This window comes from Castor canadensis, chromosome 13 (assembly GCF_047511655.1).
Source record: "Castor canadensis chromosome 13, mCasCan1.hap1v2, whole genome shotgun sequence".
Lineage (NCBI taxonomy): Eukaryota > Metazoa > Chordata > Mammalia > Rodentia > Castoridae > Castor > Castor canadensis.
The window spans coordinates 72,311,275-72,336,027 of record NC_133398.1 but is presented as its reverse complement, the minus strand read 5'-3'; the positions used below and the strand labels follow the sequence as shown (position 1 = coordinate 72,336,027).

At 43.1% G+C, this 24,753-nt stretch overlaps 1 protein-coding gene across 2 annotated transcripts in view; it reads right to left on the bottom strand.

The window, feature by feature from the left end:
* Mamdc2 (MAM domain containing 2) overlaps nt 1–22,521 on the bottom strand; it is a 149,064-nt gene extending 126,543 nt beyond the window's left edge. The window contains exons 1-2 of one of the 2 annotated variants that reach the window (XM_074052015.1): nt 22,051–22,521; nt 21,609–21,722 (exon numbers count right to left, since the gene is read on the bottom strand). In XM_074052015.1, coding sequence (XP_073908116.1) covers nt 21,609–21,722; nt 22,051–22,084 — 148 coding nt within the window. In that variant the 5' untranslated portion in view covers nt 22,085–22,521. The remainder of the gene's footprint in view (nt 1–21,608; nt 21,723–22,050) is intronic. The other variant, XM_074052014.1, reaches the window with a different exon arrangement.
* Nucleotides 22,522–24,753: the final 2,232 nt, after the last annotated feature.

The following is a 24,753-nucleotide window of genomic DNA, read 5'->3' as shown; positions in this document are numbered from 1 at the left end:
ACTCTTCATTCCATGAGCTCCTTTCTTGCCTACGTCACTGGAAAGATTATACTTTTGCTTCTATTTTCACTCTACATTTATTCTCCACAAGGAAACCAGGGAGATACTTTTAAAATGGAATTCTTACTTAAATCCCTTCCTACCCATTTTAGTTGGATTATTATACAAATTCTTCACCGTGACCCAAATGTCTCTGCAAGACTTAGCTCTCTCTACTTCTCAAACTCTCTCTTTGACTCACTGTGCTCTGGCCACAGTAGCCTTTGCTATTCCTCCATCACGCACTGTTCATTCATTCAACCTAAGGGCTTTTGCACTGCTCACCATGCACATGGCATACTTTCCACTGTCACCCTTTAATGCATAACTGACTCTTGTACCTCATTCAGTTCTCAGTTCAAGGTCACTTCCACAGAGAAGCCTTCCTAGCCATCAGCAGCAGGCAGCTCCATTCCTGTGCTTTCCCATCATGCACTTTCATTTTACTCATAGTTACCTGAATTGACTATCTTTCTTTGTTTAAATGCCATTGCCAAGTTCTCCGCCAGACTGTCACCCCACAGAACAGTTATGACTGTCTTCTGGGTTCCCAGGACTTCTTCACCCAGCAGTCCAAGTGATCTTTACAAAACAAAGTTACTTTGAGTCCTTCTTCTCTCAGTCCCCCACACTGGTGTCCCCTCTCTCTCAGTATAAAGCTGGAAGCCATCTTCCCCATAGGATGCACTGGACCAATGCAATCTGGTCCCCAGGCACCTATGTGACCTGCTCCATTCACACTTGTCCCCTCCCTCACACAGCTGCAGCCACACTGACTTCCTTGCCAGTTCTCAAACACAGCATGTCTACACTCATTCCCATTCTCACCCAGGCCTCTGTTCAACTGTTCCCTCCTTAGTCATCCTTTCCCCTTTCCCCTGGACCAAACAGCTACCTTGCCCTGTCCTACTTCTCACCATGAAACCTATGCCACCCACCGCATCACAATGTTGCTCCTTGAGTCATTCCTCTTGCATGGCCTGTCCCTAGAACGCCTGCTCTGTGTGAGGTGACTATTGTTCTGTTCACTGTCCAACACTGGGCATAGGTAGAGCCTTAGCAGACATTTGCTGAACGAATGAATGATGTGCTGAAAACTGCTAAGTCTTTCTGGATTGTACCTATCTAGAAGATTCTACCCACCAGTAGGTAGATTTGTTTTTGTGGAAGTTGCTCCTTCTCTCCAGCAGCATAGGCCCAGGCTCTAGCACCTGCACTCTAGTTGACTGACCACATCTGCAGGAGAGCAAGAAGAGCCTTCTGTCCTATCCCTGGCTGCTCCAGCATCGAGAGCTCCACTTTTCCTAACACACAGGTTCTGCTCAGTCTGATAATTCGTCAACTCAAATCTTGTTTTCCACATTTTAAGTCTGTTGACCATGAGGATACCTGGCTTTGGAGAGGGACTAATTTCCCTTGGAAGTGGTGATTTGTTTTGTAGTGGAGCCTGTTTGCTGAAAGGAGAAGCCACCCAGTGTACATAGGGACCCTGGAATACATGTCACTGTGAACAGCAATGCAACTGTATTCCCACATCTGCCTTAGCATTTAGCATTCTAGTTACTAACAATGCAAACAGTGTGGAATGATGGTCTTCACTTAAGTGAAAGCAAATTACACCTGCAGAGATCTCATTTGTCTGTAAAACATAATAAGGCCTTCTGTTGGCTGTAAAACGTAGTGGTGACTTTGGATATCAGTTTAACATGCTAGAAATTAAACTATGCTTTTTATTACCATCCATCTAATACAAACATTTACTGAGTTCCTACTATCTACCTATCCCTGGTGGAGGGGTGGGATGGTGGGACTGGCATAGACAGATGTAGTATACAAAGATGTGTGTGTGTGTGTGTGTGTGTGTGTGTGTGTGTGTGTGTGTGTTTGAGACAGGGTCTTGCTACATTGCCCAAGTTGGTTTGAAACCTGCTAGGTAGCCTACCCTGATCTTGAGCTCACAATCCTCCTGCCTCAGTCTCTGAGTGCTGAGATTACAGGCATGTACCACCACACCCAGCATATGTATATATTTCTGTGTAGCACAATTCTGTACTTCCAAAACAACTATATTCAGCCTTCCATATCTACAGGTTCCTCATCGGCAGATTCAGTTAATTGCAGGTTGAAAATATACACACAAAGCAATGGTGTCTGCATTAAACATGTGCTCACCTTTTCCCTCATCCTTCTTCCCTAAACAACACAGTATAGTAACTATTTACACCACATGTTGTATTAGATTTGATAAGCAATGTGGAGACAATTTAAAGTATACAGGAGAATGTAAGTAAATTCTCTGTCGTATTATATGAGGGATCTGAACACCCCTGCATATCAAGGGGCTGTACTCTGATTTCCTGGGAGGGGGAAAAAAGGGAAAAAATAGCAAAACAAAAAGACAATTGCAGAAACTTCGGAATCTTAGACAGTCAGGGCCATTAAAAATTTAGAGTTAAATTTTTCCTTTTAAAAAACACAAAAACCAAAAATCTACCCCTGTGCTGCTAAGGTTGGTAGGAAGACTGGACATGGCCCATTCTTCTAGGTTTGCACAGCCATTCCAGCTCAACAAATGTCTTTGTGTGCACACTGACAGGAGGAGAGACTTTTGTCTACCCCATTCATCAGTGATTCCGAGTGAGAACATTTTACTATATCCTTAATCATGCACTTAGCTCACATAAGCCAAGCACTAATTTTACATCCATTCACTTAGCCAGTTTTAAGTGCCTCTTATGGGGCTGGCACTATGGTGAGGCAAGGGGGGACTAAATGCTGAGCTGGAATCTGTCTTCAGTTACAATTTAATATTACACAGAAGGTAGAGACGGGAGGATCAAGGCCAAGCTGAGCCAAAACAAGTTAGTGAGACCCTATCTCAAAAAATAAGATAGATGTGGTGGGGCATGTCTGTAACCATGGCTCTATGGGAAGCAGAGGTAGGAGGATCATAATCCAAGACTGGCCCTACCTGAAAAATAACCAAAACAAAAAGGACGGGAGGCACTACTCAAGTGGTAGAGAACTTGCCTAGCAAGTGTGGGGTCCTACATTCAAACCCCAGTATCACAAAATAAATTAAGTAAGTAAAGTTTTGATATTGTTCACCTAATTTTTGCATTATTTATGAATTTTCTATTTTTATTGCTGTTGTGCTGGGAGGTACATTGTGACGTTTACAAAAGTTCTTACAATATATAGTAGTTGAATTCACCCCCTTTCATCATTCTCCCTTATCTGCTAATTACGAGTTTTTAAAGTAGTACGTTAAAGTAATATTTCTCCTGATTACTGAGACTTCTGAGACCACCTTAAATTTGAGTGCCTTATTTGCCCCCCCCCGCACCCACCATTCAGATCCCAGTTTATTATTTGCAGAGCATTTAGTGAAGGCCTGTGGGGAATAAGAGGATAAATGACATGGTTGGAGAGACAGCGCCTAGTCGGAATAAAAAGCTACATTCGCAAATGAGTCCAGCAAAATAAAAGAATTGTTAAATGACAATTACAATTCCATTTTTCTAGACTAGGTTCTCCCACTGTACCTCAACAGATCAAACTAAAAATCAAAATGAAGATGTTATCTGGCTGTGCTTTCTATCAGGATGGGGAGGTAACCGCCAAAATTTGTGTTAAAAAAAAAAAAAAGGCCAGTTTCAATTGACATGATGATAGTTCCCTTAGATTTAGTACTTACATGAATGTCACCAGAAGTTAACCAGTTACAATTTTTTATTATATTGTGCCCACCTTACAAGGTAAATAGACTTTTTTCAGCCCTTCTCTGTCTACAAAACAAATTTCGTCTGCACAGCCCAAGGGAACACTTATTCTATTTTATGAAATGTTGCCTGCTTTTAGAACTGTAAAACAAAACCAATTAAAAATTTAAGATAAATTGTTGCAATTTTGTTCTTTGCCAGATTGACAAGTGCATAAAGAAAGGTTAAAGAATAATGATATTGCTTAGGGAATGACAAAGCAGGACAGATTCATGCCCTGGTCCTGCCACTTCTGGCAGTGTGATATCAAGCATGTCACTTAACCACTAGAGACTTATGTTTCCTCCTCTATGTACTGAGGGAATGTCACCCACCTCACAAGGTGATTGTATGACAGAGGAAGAGGGGCCTTGGTAAATGGCAGCCATTAGTCATCATGGTTGTATTTAAGTGGGCCAGGAGACATAGAACTCAAATCTCCATTACAATGCTGGGCACTGCATACCTTCATATACAGAAGGCTGGAGAATACAGAACTTGTGGATATTTTTACAAAGATGTATGAGAAATAGGGCCAGACACTCACATCCATGATTTGGCAATTTCTTTTCAAACTGCTTTAAGAGCTCCACACTGAGTTCTGGAATCGTAAAAGACAAAGTTTGTGCTGGTAAGGGAGAGTGTTTTTCACGTGATCTGGAATGATTACCATGATGGATTCCAGGCATCATTTTGGCTTATTGTAGGGGGAGAAAAGAGAATTAGGACAACTGTTTGAATAATTCATACATAGGGAGGAACTAGCCAGTTTTCTGAAAATTGCTATCAGACTACAACCTAGGGTAACCACACACACACACACACACAGACACAAGCACACATCATTCTTACTCATGGCTGGGAAATGTATTAGAATTTAGCTTCTACATATTATATGTCTTTTACTTGCTGTAGGAATTGCTTTCCAGATTTGTCAAACGAAGAAAATATTACTTTCCTTCTGGGTAATAAATCTCTGTCCCCCCAATGGAGCACTTGCTCAAACCAGCAGAGGTGGAGTTAGTGACACCACACTAAAGTGTAACTGAAAATTTCATCTTTTCTGCCTAGATACATCCCTGAAGGAAACACATAGCTTATGCAGAATGTCTCTGATGCTCTCACTCATCTGGTATCTCCTTTCCTTTAACAAGGAAGGTGACACTGTCACAGGCACTGAGATTTACTCATACATTTTTCAAGCATGGGTTGAGTGTCTCCCAGGTGCCAGGCACTGAGCTGGGCACGAGAGAATCTGTGGTGATACAAGTGAGACAAGTTTCACAGGGCTGGTGGACAATAAACAAATACTTAAGTCAACACCAAAAAGTCAGAGAGCTAATGTGCTGTACAGAGAATTAAAGTTAGGTGCTGTGTTTGACCGTGAGGGACACAGAGTGCCCAGGGAGAGAGGTAACATTTCAGCAGAGACCTGAGTGATGGAAAGAGACTTCCACGGCCTGTGGAGGGATGGGGAAAGGGGTCAGGCACGCCTAGGATGTGGCACTGTTGCATATCCTTACTTACATTAATTACCAGTGAGTCAAACAAGCATCGTGCTCCAGGTAATGGAATTAATGAATTGAGCATTTGAGTGTGCCAGTGCAGGCTACCCAAAGATATCACCCTTGACCTCAGCATCATTAGCGGTAAATGCTAAAGAAGCCATCAGTGATCTCACTGCCTCTAAAGAAGAAGAAATCTATTCTTCAAGGATTAAGCCCCAGACAACCAATGTAATGCTAAAGCTTTCTCTTCACCACTGCTTTATTTGGGAAGTGGGACCTGGTATCAGTTTTGTCATAATGACACTAGATGTTATGGTTTGAATTCGGTCTGACTGTATCTTCTAAAGATTCGTGAGTTGAAATTCAATCCCCATGGTGAGGTGTTAAGAGAAAGAAAGCTTAATGGTGCTATGGTTTTACAGGTGGGGCCTTTGGGAGGTGATTAAGATTCCATAAGGTCATCAGGGAGGGGCTCCATGATTGACTTGATCTTGGTGGCTTTATAATAAGAGGGAGAGAGAGAGCAGAAGACATGCATACATATGAGTGCTTCCGGTTTCTCTTCTAGTACTCTTTTCTAGTCAATGAATATTGGAAGAGAGTACAAGAATACTGCTTTCCAACTCTGCCAGCATAAAGGCTATTACCAGATGTGGCCTCTGGGCCTTGGACCTCTAGGACCATGAGCCAAAATAAACATCACTCAGCCTCAGGTATTTTCTTATAGTAATGAACTAGTACAGTAGGTTACCTGAGTAAACGAGGAAAAATTTGTTCTCAGCTTGGATGAGCAAGTCACATAGGATGAAAAAGGGGAGGAGATTATGTGAGAGGACCTGAATGGGACAGGAGAGAAGGAGGAAGGCGAAATAAAAGCCTACCATCACAAAGCCAGTGGCCCCAAGGAGTTTGGGAAAGATGCTTGTGGTGGGTCGATGGCAGGTTGAACAGCTCCTAGCAAAGGCAAAAATGTGAAGAATTTGGTTTGGGAGGAAGAGTCACGAATAGTCAACATATGAGACTTTGGAACTGTGTTCATTTCTTGAGGCCAGAAGTTAAATCCTGTACTTCCTTGGAAGCACCTTCAGTGTAAAACTAAGAATGGGCATCCAAAGGCAAGACAATGGCACAGGCACTGTGCCACTCTGATCACCACTCTGGCTGTGTGGACTGGGGCAGACTGACTAACCTCTCTGATCTCTGTTGTGCATATTCAAAATGGAGACAACCATGGGATCATAAAAGGTTATAAGGTTTTGAAATAATATGTGTATGGTATATAGAATGCGGCAGTTAATGACCATCATTATTATGATATCATGGTTGAGGTCTGATTGACAAATAACTCATTCTCCACTGAAGAACTGAGCACTCATCCTCTGGACACAGTATCAATCAGTCCCTTACTATATGGACAACTAAGTAGTGTGGAGGTCCTAGCCCAGAAGTGCCCTCATGTGAGCAACTGAGGCCACAGATTCAAAAGACAGACATCTCTGACCACCATGTGCATGGATTGATAACAAATACAAATTTTATTTGTTTTGTTGGTTTTAGATGGTACTGAAACTTAGGACATTGCATTTGCTAGGCAGGTGCTATACCACTGGAACCACTCTGCCAGCTCTGATTTTATTTATGGACTTTCAGGCTGGGGATGTAGGTCAAAGATAGAGCACTTGCCTAGCTTGTTCAAAGCCCTGGGTTTAATATTCAGCATCACAAAAAACCATATTTATGTACTTCTCCTTCCTGTACCCAATGCATCTACTATGAAAGAATTTATGCACATTCCATATCAGGTCTCCTTATTGTCCTATCTCCTGCCTGGGCTCATACTGCTCCTCCTAGATGATGTGTTCTGAGAACCACACCCCTTAGTCACATCCACCTTTATTTCCAGAACCTCCAAGAGGCCTCCTTATATCCACTTGACCCTATCCATAGTGTTTGTCATTAACCTCTGAACCACCAGAGTCTTCTACACTTTCCTTGTCATGGCACCAATCTTAAGGCATTAGGTTACAGTTACAGTTATATATCTCATTTCTTCTCCTAGACTGGCAACTCCTCAAGGGAAGGGACCTTTATTACCTACCACTGTCAGCCTTATTGCCTAGCACAGGTAGGCAAATGTCAAATGAAAAAACCTTAAGGGGAAAGTACTCACTTTAATAGACCATAAGCCCTTATTATCTTATTGCTTCCTAAAGTACATGCTCACATCTCATGGCATAAACTTGGAAATGTTAAAGCAAACTCTCCAACTCCCAATTTCTTCATAAAGAATATCTTCCTCATTGAATTGTGAGAATTAAAGAAAGATGCATGTTTATTTCCATGGATCAAAAGACACTACAGAGTGAAAAGCTAGAAAGACAGATAATCTCACCCTCTGCTTTCATCGCAAGATTGGAAGACTTCTGTTGTCCTTATGCTTGAACTGTTTCCTGCTCATACCCCTCTCCATTTGAGTTTGAATGTCTTTAGGCACAACCCAAGCAGATATTACATTTTCTACTTTTTTGCATAAAGAATTCTTGACTCATTTTTCAAAATGAGACCATCAAGACTGTCAAGAACACAAGTCCTTCTGGACTTTGTCCAGAGAGTGCAGGGCAGTTGTGGGGATCCTTTGAGTGGGAGATTCTCACAGGAGTTTTCAAGCTAATCTCATTTAACTTGGAACCAGGCAGAAAATTCTTCTGTTGTCCCAGGGCCCCGTGCCATTTCCAAAGGAAAAGGTTGACATAAAGTTTCCTCAAATTAGAATTTGTTTGGTGGTGGGACCCCTGTGTATAGAAGAATCTAGAATATTTAATGCTCTAACATGATTCCCTTAGTAATTCACACCAGAACCCAAGTAGAAAACTTTGTTGCCTCAAAATGTAGAGAAAAAAGTGAATGTGAAAATGGCTATTTCCTTTACAGAACACAGTTAGCCAGAAAAATCTGTTATAACACATAGCCCTGTCACTAGGATCTCTAAGACCTGCAGGTTTCTGTGTGCCTCACTTACCACAACCCTAAAATGGGATGGACATGGGACCTGACTCACTGGGTTGTTCAGATGGTCAAATTATTTAACATAAAAGTCTTAGTCCAATATACAGAAAGGGTGTAGAAGGGTGAATATGGTAGAATTATTATGTACTTATGAACATAATTCATGAACATAATTGTTTGTGAAAAAAAATGAGACCTGTTGAAAAAATTCTGGAATGGGGGGAGGGGACAAAAGAGAATGATGAGGGGATGAATCCAACTAGGCTATATTATAAGAACTTTGTAAATGTCACAATGCACCCCTAGTACAACAATAATAAATAATAATTTAAGAAAAAAAAAAGAATTTCTAAGACAAAAAAAACTCCCCCAAAGCAGTCCAGGACACAGATAAGATCACTCCATAGTGGTTAGCTATTCTTATAATTACTACTATTATATTTATCACAAAGATCTTTTGCAAGCCAATGTCAAAGGAAATTGAGAACAGAGAGGCAACATAGCAGAATGGTTATATGCTTAGTCTTTGGAGACAGACCTATGTTAAAATTCAGGCTCCATCAATTACTTGTTCCATGACTTTGAGAATGTTAAAAAAACTCTACACCCCAGTTTCATCATCTGTAAAGAGTATCTTCCTCATTGGGCCTTTACAGGAATTCCATGAATTGGTGCCTCTAGTACAATGTTTGGCATGTAACAATTGCCTAATGTTTAACAAAAACATTTTCACTATTCATTTTCCTCCTTGATCTTCAGGTTCAATGCCAGTATGCCCATCCTATGCTCAGTAAATGCTTGCAAACGCCACTTTGAGTTTTGAGTTTGTTTATCAAACTTGAAATGAGATGTAAGAATAAAAATTAAAAATAAAAGATGCCAGGCACCATCCCCAGTGCCAGCCCAGGTTTTCCCAATGGCATTCTGGAAGATGCCTCATAGCCGGTGATAGAGACTAAAAATAAATTAAAACTCTGAGCCCCTGTTGTTCACTCTCCAGGCTTGTTCCTTTGTCAAATATTTCCAAGGAAAAGTACTTAAATCATTTGAGTCTCAAATGCAGTGTGTTTTGTGCATGGCCATGATTTGCTGCACATTTTGATGGAATACTATCTATTTTTTCAAGACTCATTACTTTTCTAAGAATTCTTAGACCACCAGGCTAATATTATGCTCAGCAAGAGATGGTTCATAAACGCATTCAAACTTATTTTATGGCAGGAATATGTTCACAAAAGTACAAATGACTTCCTGATAACCAAAATGACAAATGAAAGGGGGGTAATTAAAAATATAAACCATTTTGCACACTCTTCATCTTTCAGTGATTTTCATTGTGAGTAGTTGCATTTATAGAACAAAAAGAGGCTGGAGGGAGGTTCTGAGGGAAGGAAAAAGTTTCACAGCAACTGAGCTGTTCACTTAACTGCAACACAAGTATGTCACCCTCATCCTCTCTCAAAAGTTGCTTAATAGCATACTCAATAGGCAGGAGGATCATTTGGATCAAACCTGAGCATGAAAGAAATTAAGACATCATTGGCAACTATTGATATGTTCTTTAAATGGTGTAGTCTAAAAACCTGAGATTTATACCTATAGCTATCATAGTTTTCTTTGAATTTAGCACTTTTAAAGCATATACTTATAAAGCAAACAAGTCCAAGTGCCAAGGCCAGTCTTAGAAATGAATCATGCAGGCTGCATGATATGTATCTCTACCATTACTTTTCTTGTGTGATACAACACACAGTACAGAACCAAAAGAAAATTCTCCAACAGTCTATCCTATCCTTTGTTTATTTATAACAAAGTTCCAGAAGTAGAAAAAAGCTGCAGAAGCTTAAAAAGAAAAGGTCCTAAATTGTAGTTTCAGATTAGATAGTCTTTGTTATAAAATATTGGTAAGCAAAAGAAGCAACTTCTCAGGAAAGCAGAACCATATTAAAGTCATCTTCATTATATGCACAGCCCCAAATAACACTTCAGTTCTCTTTGGCAGTGAGGCAAAAGATTTTCAAATAAGGGATGGAAATTTCTCTAAGCATCTAGCTAAGTTATACATCACACTGCTGTATGGCAACATTGCCATTCTATTAAGAGTAATAGAATAAATAAGTACCAAAATGCTTGTTGTAGTACCACCAGCTTGCAAAAACACATTGATCTGGGTTCTTTTTTATTTTTTCACAGCAAGACTAGACGAATTTGAAAGTTAGGAGTATTCCTTAAGACTGCCAAAGTATTTTAAGTCAAGCTGTAAATTTTCCCTGAGGTTTTTTTTTTTCCAAGATTATGTGTAGGACTGAGAAGAGAATCCTTCAAATAGTTCCAGGAGCAAACTCTAATCTGTTATGGAAAAAATAAGTATAAACTACATTACTCTTCCTTTGTTGGTGCCTTCCAAGCTGGCTACTGCCTGGGAGACAGAGGAGTTGTAGCTGAGGAGTCAGAGAAGGAGTTGGAATTTGGGTCATCATCAATATTTTTCAGAAGTTTGCATTTATTTCTAGAGGAACATGAATCTTGCCAGTCTGTCTTCCTCAGTGCTGACCTCTGGAAGTGCAAAGGCACGATCCTGCTCATTGGGAGAGGCAGCCCATTGCCAAAAGGGAAGCTCAAAACTGCAGCCGGGTGGGGGGGGGGGTGGGTTGCCATCCCTATTCTCCCACTCTCTATGGCTTTGAGCAAGTTTTTTTTTTTTAATCTCTGTGTTACATCTATTAAATGCTAACAATAATAACCTTCAAGAGTGCTGTGAAGGTTGAAGACAATGATAGCTTGACAGGCACTGTTCAGTACTGTCTCTAGATCCTGGACCCTAGCTAGTACATGATTCTCTCATTATGACGCCCTCACTTCTCACGGAGAACTACTCCTATGGTGGAAATAGCACGTCATGTCACTAAAGTTCCCTTAGACCTAAGACATGCTCCTGCATCTTATAAAAGATATATTTTCATTTTTAATGAGTACATTCCAAGCTGCATCATGGTTACCATAGATTTAGTCAAATCTCCTACCTCCATTGCATTTGCAATAAAAATAAAATTTCACACATTTTGAGGTTGACACTCCAGTGCCCATGAGCCTCTCAATGGAAGCTCTTAGGTTACATGAGCTAAAACAATTCATACATACTTGAGACTTCCGAATTTTCAAAGTAGAAATTGGGTCTAATCTAGAGCTAATAAGGAAATCTCTGTTTCCTGAATCTTCTTTCTTTGCTAATCTCTTCCCTTTACTCCATAAACGAGTTCAAGTCTTCTCTTCCCAAAACAAAACAAAAACAAAAGAAAAAAAATACCCTTTCATCTGAAGTGTCTTTGTAGATATGGTGGGATCTCTCTTTTCACATTCAAACTTCTTTGCTGAGAAATCTCCACCAATCATCTATATTTTATTTTCCATTCACTTATCTACTCAAAGTTCTGTCCTCTTTCCATGGAAACTACACTCATCCAGCACCAATGATCTCCCAACAGTCAATTCCAACGGCCACATGACCTGAGCCAACCTCTGCTGCACTGCATCCTGTTGATCACATCTTCCCATGGGAACTCTCAACTTCTTTGGCTCCTGTGGCTGTCACTTTCCTAATTCCCCAAATACTAGCCTAATTCTTTCTGTTTCTTTCATGCCCTCTCCCCTTCCTTGCTTAGGCCCATTTTGTGAGTTTACAGCCCCATTGTCAGCATCCTCCTCTTACTTCATGATTCTCTTTGTTTGAGCCCATCTGTGCTCAAGATTTTAACCACTGTCTTTATGTTGAAGGTTCCCATGGCTGTAGTCCTGCCCAGACTGTACCTGACTTTCAGATTCTTCCATCAAATACCTACTTGGAGACCTCTACCCACTTAGATGTTTTCCAGGCAGCTCAGAAATATCATATCTTTTTCTAACCTAAACATAACGTCCCTCTTGAAATTGTCCCAACTCTTGGCATCACAAGCCAAATAGCACCCAAACTAGAAATTTGGGGGTCCCTCTCCCTCTGACTCATCCCACCCAATCAGTCATCAAACTGGCCAATTTAATCTCTTTGTTGCATTTCATTTACTCCTTCCTTTTCATACCTAATATCCCTCCTCAAATTCAGCCCCTTATCATCTCTCGGACCACTGAATGGTCCCCTAATTAGCATCCCTATTTACAAGCTCATCTTCCTCACACTGAGCAGTCTCAAGCTACTGAATGAACAAAGGGAGGTCCTCAGTAGAGTTACCAACATGGAGTGGCAAAATCACACAAATGATTCCTCCAGAAGGATCTTGCCTACACTTTGCATCTCTTTATTCCTACTCAGATATAACTCTCTAAACTTATTGATGCTGAAAGCTGATACCCTTCCAATAAATTCTTTTCTGCTTAATTTTTTTTTTTTTTTGGTGGTAACAAGGTTTAAACTCAATGCTGATAGGCAGACATTCTACTGCTTGAGCCATTCCTTTGGCTTTTTGCTCTGGTTATCTTGGAGCTAGGATTTACTTCTTGACCATGCCAACCAGGTTGCAATCCTCCTAGTTTATGCTTCCTGCTGTTGCTAGGATGGCAGGCACATGCCATCACACCCAGCCTTTTTCTGTTGAGATAGGGTCTCATGTACTTTTTTTCCAGGCTGGCCCCAATCCATCTGATCTCAGCCTCCCAAGCAGCTATTTTCTTCTTAATTTAAGCTGCCAATTTATGCTGTTTGCAGTGAAAATCCTTGACTTGTACACAACTCCTTTACTCTCAACCATAATTTAGATACGTTTTCTCTGATTGGTCTACAGCTACCACCAAGGACAGAGACCATGGGCTATGAACTCCACATGCTGCATGTACTCTATGTAGTATGTTCTCCCAGTACTGGCACAGTACCTGATGAGCAGTAGACACTCACATGTTTGTTGGTAGAATAAATATTCTTTAGCAGCTTTTTTCTGTAGAACATATGATTCATTCATGAGTCCATGAAATAATGGCATGATACCACATGTTTTATTTTCTTATCTTATTCTTAGCCTCAGAACCCCCAACATACACACACACACACACACACACACACACACACACATTTCTCACAAAACAGAGAAAGCAAATATTCTGGCAAATCTCACTGAATTGCAAACCTGATTCTCTGACTTCTCTGTCATATCCTTATGCAAGAAACTCTCCCTAGAGCAGACAAATATCCTTCCTGGCATTTCCCCACAAAAATGGCTACTATTGATGCCTCACACCTGAGTTCCTTACAAACACCAGTTTTTAATAACCAGTTCAATGTCTAATAATCTTTTGCCAAAAATACTTTTCTGACCCAGCAGGACTGCTCTCAAGGTTAGACTGTGATTGTTTGCGATGGCAGAGGATCAAGGCACTTGGGCAGCCCTGATGGGTGAATAATTCAAGAGCTAGCTATTTGTCAACTGGCATGTCACAGATGAAGCACACCATGCATTAGTGAGGCAAGTTGAAATACCGCTTCACTGTTGTGTCTGGAAATTATAACATAAGCCTCTAAAGTCTTTGAAGTCCTATGGTAGGAAGGACCAGTAAACACAACCTCCTTCACTGAAAAGAAAAATGTCAATGATTTTTAATTTTTATTTTTCTATCAATCTCAATAAGGGCTTTAGAGATTGATTGAAGTCCCAGTGTTTGTTGATACCATATACTCTTGGTCAGGGACTGTGGGGAGGATATGATCTCTGTTCTCAATGAGGTAACACTCCAGTGATGACATGGGTGGACACTCCAATAAAGAGGCACAAATAAGAATAGTTACAGGGTAGAAAGTGAAGAGAGCCACGTGAAAGGGGAAAAGGGGGAAGTTAATTTCACTCAGACAATCATGGAATGTTTTAAGAAAGAGCAGAGCCTTAAAGCACAGATAGCTTTTATATTAGCCAGTTTCATGCTATAAAAACAAAATATCTAAGACAACTAACTTATCAAAACAAAAGGTTTAATTAGCTTTCAGTTTTGTTGATTCAACCCCAAGATCAAGTGGACCTGTTAATCTGGCCTCTGTTGTAGGCAGCAAGGACATCATGATGGGAGTGTACAAATACCAAAATGGTCACATCCCAAAGTGGAACAGATAAGAGAAAGGACAGGTGGGATTCCACAGTCTCTTCTAAGGGCATACCTCAATGACCTAACAATCTCCAATGGGGCCCCACCTCTTAAAGTTCCATAGCACCTCCCAAAACTCCACTCTGGGGACCAAGTCTTTTACATATAGACCCTTGAGGACATAATTTAATAGCCAAACCATAACAATATTTTAAATAGCGCAGTCTGGGACAGGAGAATAGAAAAGGATAATATAGGTGTAAAGAACAGTGCAAATAGAGCAGGAGGCAAGAAATTAAAGGGTGTGTTGAGTGAACAGCATGTTAGGGATTAGTGGGAAGGAAGAGCAGAAAAGCAACTTGAAGCAAATCACAAAGGGCCTCCAATGCCAAGCTAGGCATTTATCCTATAGACAATTGACATTATCAAAGAATTTTTAATAGGATGGCATCTCTTCTTTCTTGTATCTGGAGGAGCTGGGGAGCTAGCAGTAATTCCAGTGTACTGTCTATGATTATAGAAGCATGTTAGAGTCATCTAAGGAGTTTTTTTCTTTTGTAAGTGTTAGTTATTTTTTTAAACCAATGCAAAGACTGGTCTCATTTCTGGACAAATAATTCAAAGCCTCTTGAGATAGGAGCTGGAGATGATCACTTTTAAAGAAATTTTAAAGTAATGTCAGCCAGGGTGGAAAACCATTGTCTAAGTGAAACAGGAGGCCATCTATAAGAGAAATTTCTGATCTACTATGAAGTGTTTTGCTCCTAAGTAGCTTCCTCATTTATCACTAGCAATCTGTTCTTCAGTATTTAGCACTGCCTTCTTCCAGATAGATATATAGTCAAACATTTTGAGAACCTTGACCTGAATACATAGATAATAGGCTAATGCGATTAGGACAAGCATAAGAAAAATTCAGGGACAGTAGTAGAGCAGGTGTGAAAATCAGGATCAACCAGCCCAGATGCCCAAGACAAGTTCACTGCCTGCTCAACTGACTTACTGAAATGTCCAAACCTCTATTAGAATAACTGGGTTTCACTCAAATTTTTGAAAACCAAGTATTATTTAATAAAAGATAGAAATGGTACTGCTCCTCTGGTGACCTAACAAAAGAGATGCTGCTATTTCAAGAAACAGGATTCTTTATGAATATCATACCCCAATGTGCAAATCACAAAACACAGCAACTGTGCTAAGAAATTTGAAGATGGTGGTGAAAGCATAAAGTCCTACAATAAAAAAATTGGTTTTTTCCTCCCAACATATTGTGACCTTGGCCGACTTCTGCAATTATGAGAAGGAAACATCCTAAAAATCCCCAGATGTCTTCTTGGGGAGGAGGCCAGGATCTGGATAGCTGCTCCCCACTGGGTTACTCTAATCTGAATAGTGAGGAACTCAGACAGGGTATTGGCCTGGCTAGGAAGGAGGCCAGCTATACAGAGCCTGGGACAGGCAGGAAGGAGCCAGTAGATATCACCAGTCCAGTCGCAAATGGAGGGGTCAGAAAAGAGCATGAGTTCCAGAAAAGCATGATGGACAAGGAGGCCAAGGTCAGAGGTCTGCCTGAAGCTAAGGGGTGAGAGATTAGCATGCCTGGGAGCTCATGGAAGGTACCAGAAACACTCATAATAGAGCCAACTGAGACTGAGGTACCAGCCACACATAAGTGAGCAGAGGCTCATTGATGCTTAAAACACAGCCAAATGATAAGAAAAAGAGGGTTCTCTGTCTGGTTGGAATAAAGACCAAATGGCAAAAGAATCAGAAAACAAAATTCCTTTAGCTCCCCAGAAACTATGTTGAAAAATCATCTGAATTAGTAGAACTAATATTTACTTGTAATGTGTATAATGGTGATAAAATATAAATCTAGTAATAGTTAAGAGTAAGAATAACATCAGGGTACAAGTATAAAGTGCTCAATATATGTTAAATGTGCTAATGTATATAGATTTCACAACAATCTTATGAGACAGATATTTTTATTGTCTTCTTTTACAGTCAAGGAAATTAAGACACAGAGAGGACAAATCACTTGCCCAAGGTCAAGAGCTAGAAAGAGCAGAGCCTGGATTTTAATTCAATCAGCCCAGCTCAGAGTTTGTATTAACCACTAGGCTTAGGCTGCTCCTCATGAAAAGAACTACCTTTTTTATGGAAAGAGGCAGAATGAGCCAGGTGCACACAAGATCTATGTGGACATTTTCATGATCCAATGCTGGATTCACTCATTCAGCATATTCATTCATTCAACATGTATTTACTGAAGCCCTACTATGTGCTAGGGTCTTTTCTATATGCTGAAGGCTGCAGCCAGGCAGGAGCTTTACAAATTGGAGAGAGTGAATAAATGTTGGTGTGGCATAAAATGTAGTGTTTTGTGGGTTTGGTAGACCTAAAGCACTGCACTTTTGGGATCCGTGTTCTTTCACATGTCTGATATATAATTAGATCTCTGAGGAAGAGTTTCCAACACAGTGAGGCTCAAGAGGCCAGGATCCATGTCAAGAGCAGCACAGAGAAAAGAACTGGTGGAAAGTCAAAGAGACAGGCCCTACCCAAAGGCAACCACTGACCTGGCCATGACCACAAGTGGCAGGGCCTCAGTGTGTTTCCCTGAAAATAAGGAGCTTGTGCTGGATGTCCTCCAAGGCTCCTAGGCAGAGCCAGGGCAGACCCCAGGCCATGCTCAGCCTGACAGCAGAAACTTCAAGGTATGGCTAGGGAATAGCATGTGACACTACAGGGATAATTTGGCTGATTTTCTGGGGTCATCCATCTCTTGAAGAGGCAACCAAGGAACATTCTAGACTTGTGCTGGCTTCCAGCCTCGATAAAAAGGAGATAGGGTGTGAGCTTTCTTTTGGAGAGCTCCAAGTAATTGTTCAGCAAAGGTAAGGCAAGACCCAGCAACCCCATGAGGGCAAGAATTGCCTTAAGAACTTGGGGATGTCAGGGTGGGCTGCTGAATCAGCCATCAAAGTCAGGACAAGAGCTGCATTCTTCCTCTCCCAAGAAGGCACCTTGGGATCCTGCCCAGACATTTGGTTCCAGCTGGGCCATCGTAAATATCAGGCAGGATTTATCACTATTAATAATAACTGGCACATGACTGAGTGCAGAACTGAAACTCAGATGACCAAGGAACCAAGAGTGTACTTAAAAAAGAAAGAATGAGCTTGGCTGATAGAAGGAGGTATCAGAAAGGGACACACGTGTGTACTTATAATGTGACCTTGGCACACTCCACCATGTCTCCCACACCATCCCTATCTTATGCCAGACCCCATGATTGTCTTCCTGTCTCCTGAATCATCACTTATTCTGAGGTACAAAAACCATCTAAAGATTTCCTGTGCTAACCAATCACTTCATCCTTGACTTCTATTGTGGAGAAGCAAAGCAGATCTTCCTACAAGTGCTTTGAATTTCCTTTCTACTTCCTCTTGAGCCCACATATTTCTGCATCTACCTTCCTCGACCTGTGGCTCACTACTAGACTTCTAATCAAGGAGCAGTACCTGGATTTGGTTTGACCTCCCTCCCTTCTTCAGTTCCTCCAACGGTTTCTATGTAGAGTTCAAGGTACTAAGCCACAATGTCCAAAACCAAGAGTGAAGCCACAAGCCTCTCAATGAGTAACTAGAATTGTGAGGCCAACTTCATGGTCTCCAAGACTCCTTAGCCACAGCTGGCTTAGGGAAGATGCAATGAATAGTCTCCTTTTTTTTCCCCCCTTCTTTTTTGTGATGAGAGTGGGGTTTAAACTCAGGGCTTCATGCCTGCAAAGCAGGCATTCTACTGCTTGAGCCACACCTCCAACCCATTTTGCTGTGATTATTTTGGAGATGGGGTCTCAAGAACTATTTGCCAGGGCTGGCCTCAAACGTTGATCTTCCCTATCTCAGTCTCCCAAATAGCTAGGATTACAAGCACGACTCACTGGCATCAGACAAACAGTCTCAATTTTAACTGAGTGCCACAGTTCTATAGGGGGTCCAATATTTTCTGAACTAGGAATGAATAAATATGACATTATTAAAGATAAATGAATGAAGATTTTCAGCATCAAGCAGGAGAGAAAGGCATAGATCTGCCCAGTGTGGTAGTACATTCTTGTAATATCAGCTACTTGGGAGGCTCACCATCTGAGAACAGCATCAGGCAAAAGCAGGATACCTTATCTGACAAATGACTAAAGCCAAAAAGGGGCTGGGGGCCTGGCTCAAGTGCTAAAGCACTTGCCTAGCAAGTATGAGGATCTGAGTTCAACCCAGTACCATCTGTATATATAGAAAATGAAGCAAGTTCCAATTTGAGTCCGACATAATCTTGCATCCCTGGACAAGTTAGGAAAAATTTTTAAATATTCTATAAAAAAGCATACAGGGAGATCAAGAAAACAAAGCAACCACTGGCAAAACCAAAGGTAGAGAAGACCAGAGGGTAGTGCATGGTCATCAGTGGATCCAACCTTCCCTGGGGGCACCCTCCATTGGGGTACACAGCCCCACCAACACACTGCCCCATCAGAATTTCCTTATTCTGTATCTGGTGGTTTTTCAAAGTGACCAAGACCTGGGGGACATTGGAACTGTAATCAGAGATGATTAGAGACCTAATAGTCTAGATAAAACAAAGGGTGGGGTCTTACATAAAATTTCAGGCAGCAGGGGAGATATTTTGAGACAAGGGGAGCGTTCCACTATCCCTACGTAACTGGATGAAACTCAAATCTGTAGATTTGCTTTTTGTTCCCTTCACTGTAAATGAATCTACTGAGCAAAGATAATAGGAAGTGTCATTTGTGCTCCAAGGACTTGTGAGCCATAGTCTCTGGAACTCACTGCTTTTTGTGGGGTTCCAGCACATGGAGGTCTTTGGAACCAGTTTTAAAGGGTTTCTGAGGCCAGATGAAGTAAATTTGCAGAGAGCCTTGTGAATGGCTTGCCAAATTTCAGCCCAGGACAATTTTGTTATCTTTAACTTACCAACCTAGAAATGGGTTAATAAGGGAAATTCTTGGTGTTGGTTCCTCAGCAGGCAACCACAGCAACTGACACACATTTTATTTCACTTCCCAGAGTTCCCAGTGTCCAAGTTCTGGCCTTTGAAACCTAGGTCTGTAACTGCCCAGGCCTAACCTGCCTGTTCAACCCTGAATCAGGCAGAGGATGAATGAACTTCCCCCAGCCAAGTCAGCCATCCCAGTCAAGAGCCAGGAAGCAGCAGCTGTTAGAAAGAAAGCAGAAGGCAAGCCACAGTGCCTTCATTATACTATTAGATCGTAATCATCCTTTCCTATAAGCACCTTCCTGTTTTCCCTGGAGGGGACTGTTTAACTGCCATGCTGGTCTGGAGGTGCCAGCTCAGTGGAGCACTTCCTGCAGGCCTGGGAGGCCCCAGTGCTCAGCAGGTTGTGGCATGCTCACAAGGACTGGTGGCAGATGGGAGGGGGCTCTGTCCTGATGAGGTGGTGGGGGAGGCCTAGGGAGGGACCTCAGGGACCTAGACTCCTGGTTTTAAGAGTGATGTTCATTTCCTTTCTTCAGGGCTGCAGCAGAGCAAGGCAAGCAAAGAGCCCAGGGCACAAGATTCAAGGAGCTGTTCACTTGCAGACTTGAGCAAGTGATTCTTCCACCCAGCGTTGCCCCTAGCATAGGTGTGTGTGTGTGTGTGTGTGTGTGTGTGTGTACACGAAATCATGGAAGTCTGTGATTCTCAAATATGATTCCCCCAGACCACTACCACCACCAGCAGCAGCCCTAGCACCTGGGAATTTGTGAGAAGTTCTCGGGTCCCACCCCAGACCCACTGAATCAGAGACTCAAGAAAGGACAGCAAGCCCTGCCTGAACACACCAAACAGGCCACTCTGATGTAGCTAGAGTCCCCAAAGACTTGTGCTAAATAATAATGCTCTCCAAAGCCAGACGCATGACATTTGTAAGGCCATCTCTCAAAATGCTTTACACACAACCAGAGCAGGGAAAGGAGTGGGGTCGTGAGAGTAAAGAACCTTTTCTAACTAATGCCATCATCAGGGTAGGAACCCCTCTGATAACAAACCAAGAATTTCTTTTTCCTACATACCTCTAAGAAAATGGTAGATGTCAGGACTGGGGCAGTGTTAGAGATCAAGTTTACTTCTGAATTAGTTCCCTTCTGTTTCTTTCCCTGACTGAACAGCTCAGAGTTGGCCATATGGCTATATGACATAGGCCAGCCATTTGAATATTCGAAGACTCAGATTCCTCCTCTGAAGTAGTGCTAATATCACCTACCTGTGAGAATGATAGAAGCTAACGTAAACAAAACCCCCAAGGCCTGGTGGCAGTTCCTACATTCTAACCAGGAGTCCTGGACTCTGCCCTGCCCCAGGGAACCATCTGGATGGTTTGAGATCTGAGGACAACTGAGTGGGAGAGAGAGGTTAGCTGGTTTCCTTTGGTGTCTCTTAAAAGAGGCCATCTTCTAGTCCAAATGGTCCTGGATGGCAGGCTTCTAAATGATAGTGGCACAGTAGAGATAGAAGGGAAAGGATGAAGGGCACACTGTGCCTGCTGATAGGTACTTAAAATTCATTTTCTCCTGTAAAAATGAAAGATAAGAAAACACATCTGAACTTCCCACATTTAAACTTTGTCACTGGAACCCATTGTGAAGTAGTTAGACAGTGACCAACGCCCATCAGCTGAGTGACCTCAGACATCTGTGGTGGCACTTCCTCTTTTATCCGATGCTGGATTAGATACAGGATGGTAAGCATAAAACCCCACAGCAGCAAAAGCACCACGAGCCACAGGATGGTGGGCAGTCCTAACCCTGAGGTCCCCTTACAGGAGGTTGGGAGCATTTCTGCAAAGCTGGCTTTCCCAGTTCACACATGATGTACTGCTGACCATCAGCAAGGCTAATGGCCTGCAGGAGGCACACAGCTGGTGGGTGACAATCTCTTTCCCTTCCATTAGGGAGTGCTGGGAGGAGATCCACATCTTCAGAGCAGCTGCCCACAGGCCAGGTACACAGGGACACCTCCCCCAGCTCTTCCTTGGCCTTCCCTTGCAGCACAGCTGAGGGCTGGAAGAAGGATTTATGACTCACACTTTTCCCTTTACACTCACACTTGGAATTAACTCCAAGATAACATTATCCATGTGGGAAAGAAAAAAAAAAAGCCAGCCAAGAAGAAAGTTCACCTCGGGCTCCTCTCCGTGGACCCCTCTTACCTTCCTCATTTAAAATCCATGGCAGAAACTCCAACACTGAGTCAAAGCCACAAGTGCCCTCTTCAAACGCACAAGACCCAGATGGCAGGTCCAGGGCACCAGCAAGCTGCAGGGCTGCAGGCACAAAGAGAGTTTCAGTTCGGGCTCCCGCCCGGCCGGCAGCATTTGCACCAACCTGGGGAGCTACCTGATGAAAGTGGGGGGAAGGCTGCGGGATGGGGAGGGAGGATGCACTACCTCCCCAGTGCAACCCGGAGGCCTCCACTGCACGTCCCCACGCCCACCCGCACCCCAGGCGTGGCCAGGACAGTGAGGTTAGCGGCTGCAGTGAGCGATCAATCGGGAGGCGTCCTCGGATGGCCCAGCTCCGCGAGCCCCACATCCCCGCAGCAGGAGTGGGCGCCCCCCCCCCGCCCCAGGTCTCCGCAGGGCGGGGCCTTACCTTGCACCAGCAGCAGGACGCCCCTCAGCAGCATGGTCGAGCTTCAGGGAAGAGGGAGGAAGGGTGCAGGCTGGCAGCGGGGTTGCTTGCTCTTGGTGAAAGGGAGCGTGGGAGCGGGGACGCTGGGGGCCCGGGAGAGGTGCAGAGGCAAAGCGCGTCCCGCGAGCTGCCAACTTTGCAGAGCGAGCCAAGTGGCAATGAGACGCCTGCGTGCAGAGCGCGCTGCGCTGAGCTGCAGCGGCGGGTCAGACCCAGCTGGTCCCCGGCGACAGCAGGGCTGGGCAGGGAGGAGACAACGGCAGGCACACTTTTGAAAGGCCAGTGGCTACTGGGGGAGAGAGAGGTCGGTTCTCAGTGCCTGCGCCCAGGATTTTAAAGCTTGGGACCAGACCCCTCGCAGACACTTGGAAGGGGCAGGCCTTGCTCCAGTCCCTCTGCTGGGTTGGGACCAGCGCGCCTGCCCCGCCCAACCGCGGTGGGAACCAGCTTATTTCAGGGGACAGCCTCCGCGCATCTGGCATGTCAGTCCCGCAGGGCTGGCCCTAATTTTAACCTCTTCTCCCCAGAAAAGCGTCAGGGAAATTTGGAAACGGTGGGAGTGAAATAAGCTTTATGTCTCAACGCTCAGGGCCTAGGATTGCTAACCCCGGAATACCACCTCCCTTTTTTTAGCCAGGGGAATTTCTGGCATGCCGGGTGCTCAGCCTTCCCTCCGTCCAGTGAAACGGGGGGCATTCCTCCTCTCCAAAGAGCATGATAGATTGGTTGGTAGAAGGATCTAAAGTGGGATGTGGAGGACGGGGGTGTGGTGTGGGGAAGGAGTCATTCTGAAATATTTGTTTGCTACAAGTTCATCTTTGAGTGCTAAGTGGGTCTCCAACAATATTCTCTTCCCATAAAGGTCTCTCCCTGCTCCTCCTCCTTCTCTCCTCCTTCCTCTTCTCTCCTCCTCTTCTTCTTCTCCTCCTTTCCTTCCTTCCCCCTCCTCTCTCTCCTCCCCCACCCTCCCCCTCCTCTTTCCTTTTTCCTCCTCTTCTTCTTCTCCTTTCCTTCCTTCCCCCTCCTCTCTCTCCTCCCCCACCCTTCCCCTCCTCTTTCCTTTTTCCTCTTCCTCTTCTTCCTCTTCTTTTTCTTCTTCTTTATTTTCTTTATAATTTTGTACAGGCAATTTTGTGAGTAGGGTAGTGGGTCTCAAACTTGAGGGTCCTTCCCCATCCCCTGGAGGGCTCCACCCTCAGAGTTCCTTATCCATTAGATCTGGGACATGCCCATAATTTCCCACATTCTAACCAGTGTCCAGCTGTTGCTGCTGGTGATGCCCTGGGACCACATTCTGAGGACCCCTGGCCTAACAAACTCCTGTTCAGCCATCAAAACCTTCCTTGCATACCTTCACTTGGCTTCCAGAGTCCTGGTTTTTCTTGTCTTTCACTGGCAGCTCCTCCTCAGTCTCCTTTGCTATTTGCTATCTCTATGACCCCTTAACACAGAGTGCCTGCAAGTTCTGCCCTTGACCTCCTACCTTTATCTCCCCACTTGCTCAGTGATTTCATCCAGTCTCATAGTTTTAAATACTACTACAGACTGATGACTCCCAAATGAATATTTCTAGCCCGGATTGCTCACTAACTACAGACTCTTCCATCTCATTGCCACCTCCCCATTTTCATTTGGATGCTTCAGAGTTATATCATACTTAACAGGTTCCAACAAGAATGCCTCATACTTCTTCCCAAACCCTCTATCTGTCTCCTCTTCCCCATCTCAGTTAACAGAATTGTTTTCCTCCAGTTTCTCAGGACAAAAATATTAGAGTCATCCTTGATGGTCTCTTCCTCTCAAGACAATGCCAGTTCAGAATCAAAAACACAGCAGATGCTGACTATGCTCACATCCATCATCATGCTTGACCCAGCCATGCTGCCATTGCTGTCAGCCTGGATACTGCAGCAGGTCTTCCTGCATCTTCTGCCTTGCCCACCCCAATCCTTTCTTTTAACTTAGTAATCAGGGACATCTTTTTAACACAGGAACTGAGCCATGTCACTCTGTGGCTCAAGGTCCAACAACTTCCCAAATCATTTGGACAAATTCAAAGTCTACACAGTGGCCTACCATGTCCTACAAAACCTTCCCTCACCCCCTTGTTTCTCTGACCTCACCTGCCTGGATTGCTCCTCTCTAGCCATCCAGACCCTCGGGACTTTGCATTGACTGTTTCCTCTACTTGAAATGCTCTGCCCCAAAGAGCTACACCATTCAGATCTTAGGTCTTCATTCAGATCTTGTCTTATTAGAAAACTTAATGGCTTTCTCTCTAATAAGGAAAACAGTGTGATCTTTTTTTAAAAGTTTGGACAAATTTTCATGGGTTTTCTGTAAACAGTGGCTCAAATGATGGAAAACTTGTTTCATATGTGATCTTTAGGGTATGTGCATGTGTTTATATGCTTTGCTTCAGGTAGGAACTAATAAAAATGAACACTTACTGTATTCATTATTATAAATATTTTATAAAAATAATCTCATCTAAACTTCATAAAAACTGTATAAGGTAGTATGATTATTATTGTTATAATTTGGTTCTGGAAGGTCCCCTAAAGGCCCATGTGTTAAAGGCTTGGTCCCCAACTGGGTACTATGGGAAGTGGTGGAAACCTTTAAGAGGTAAGTCTTACTGGGAGATCTTCAGATCATTGGCAG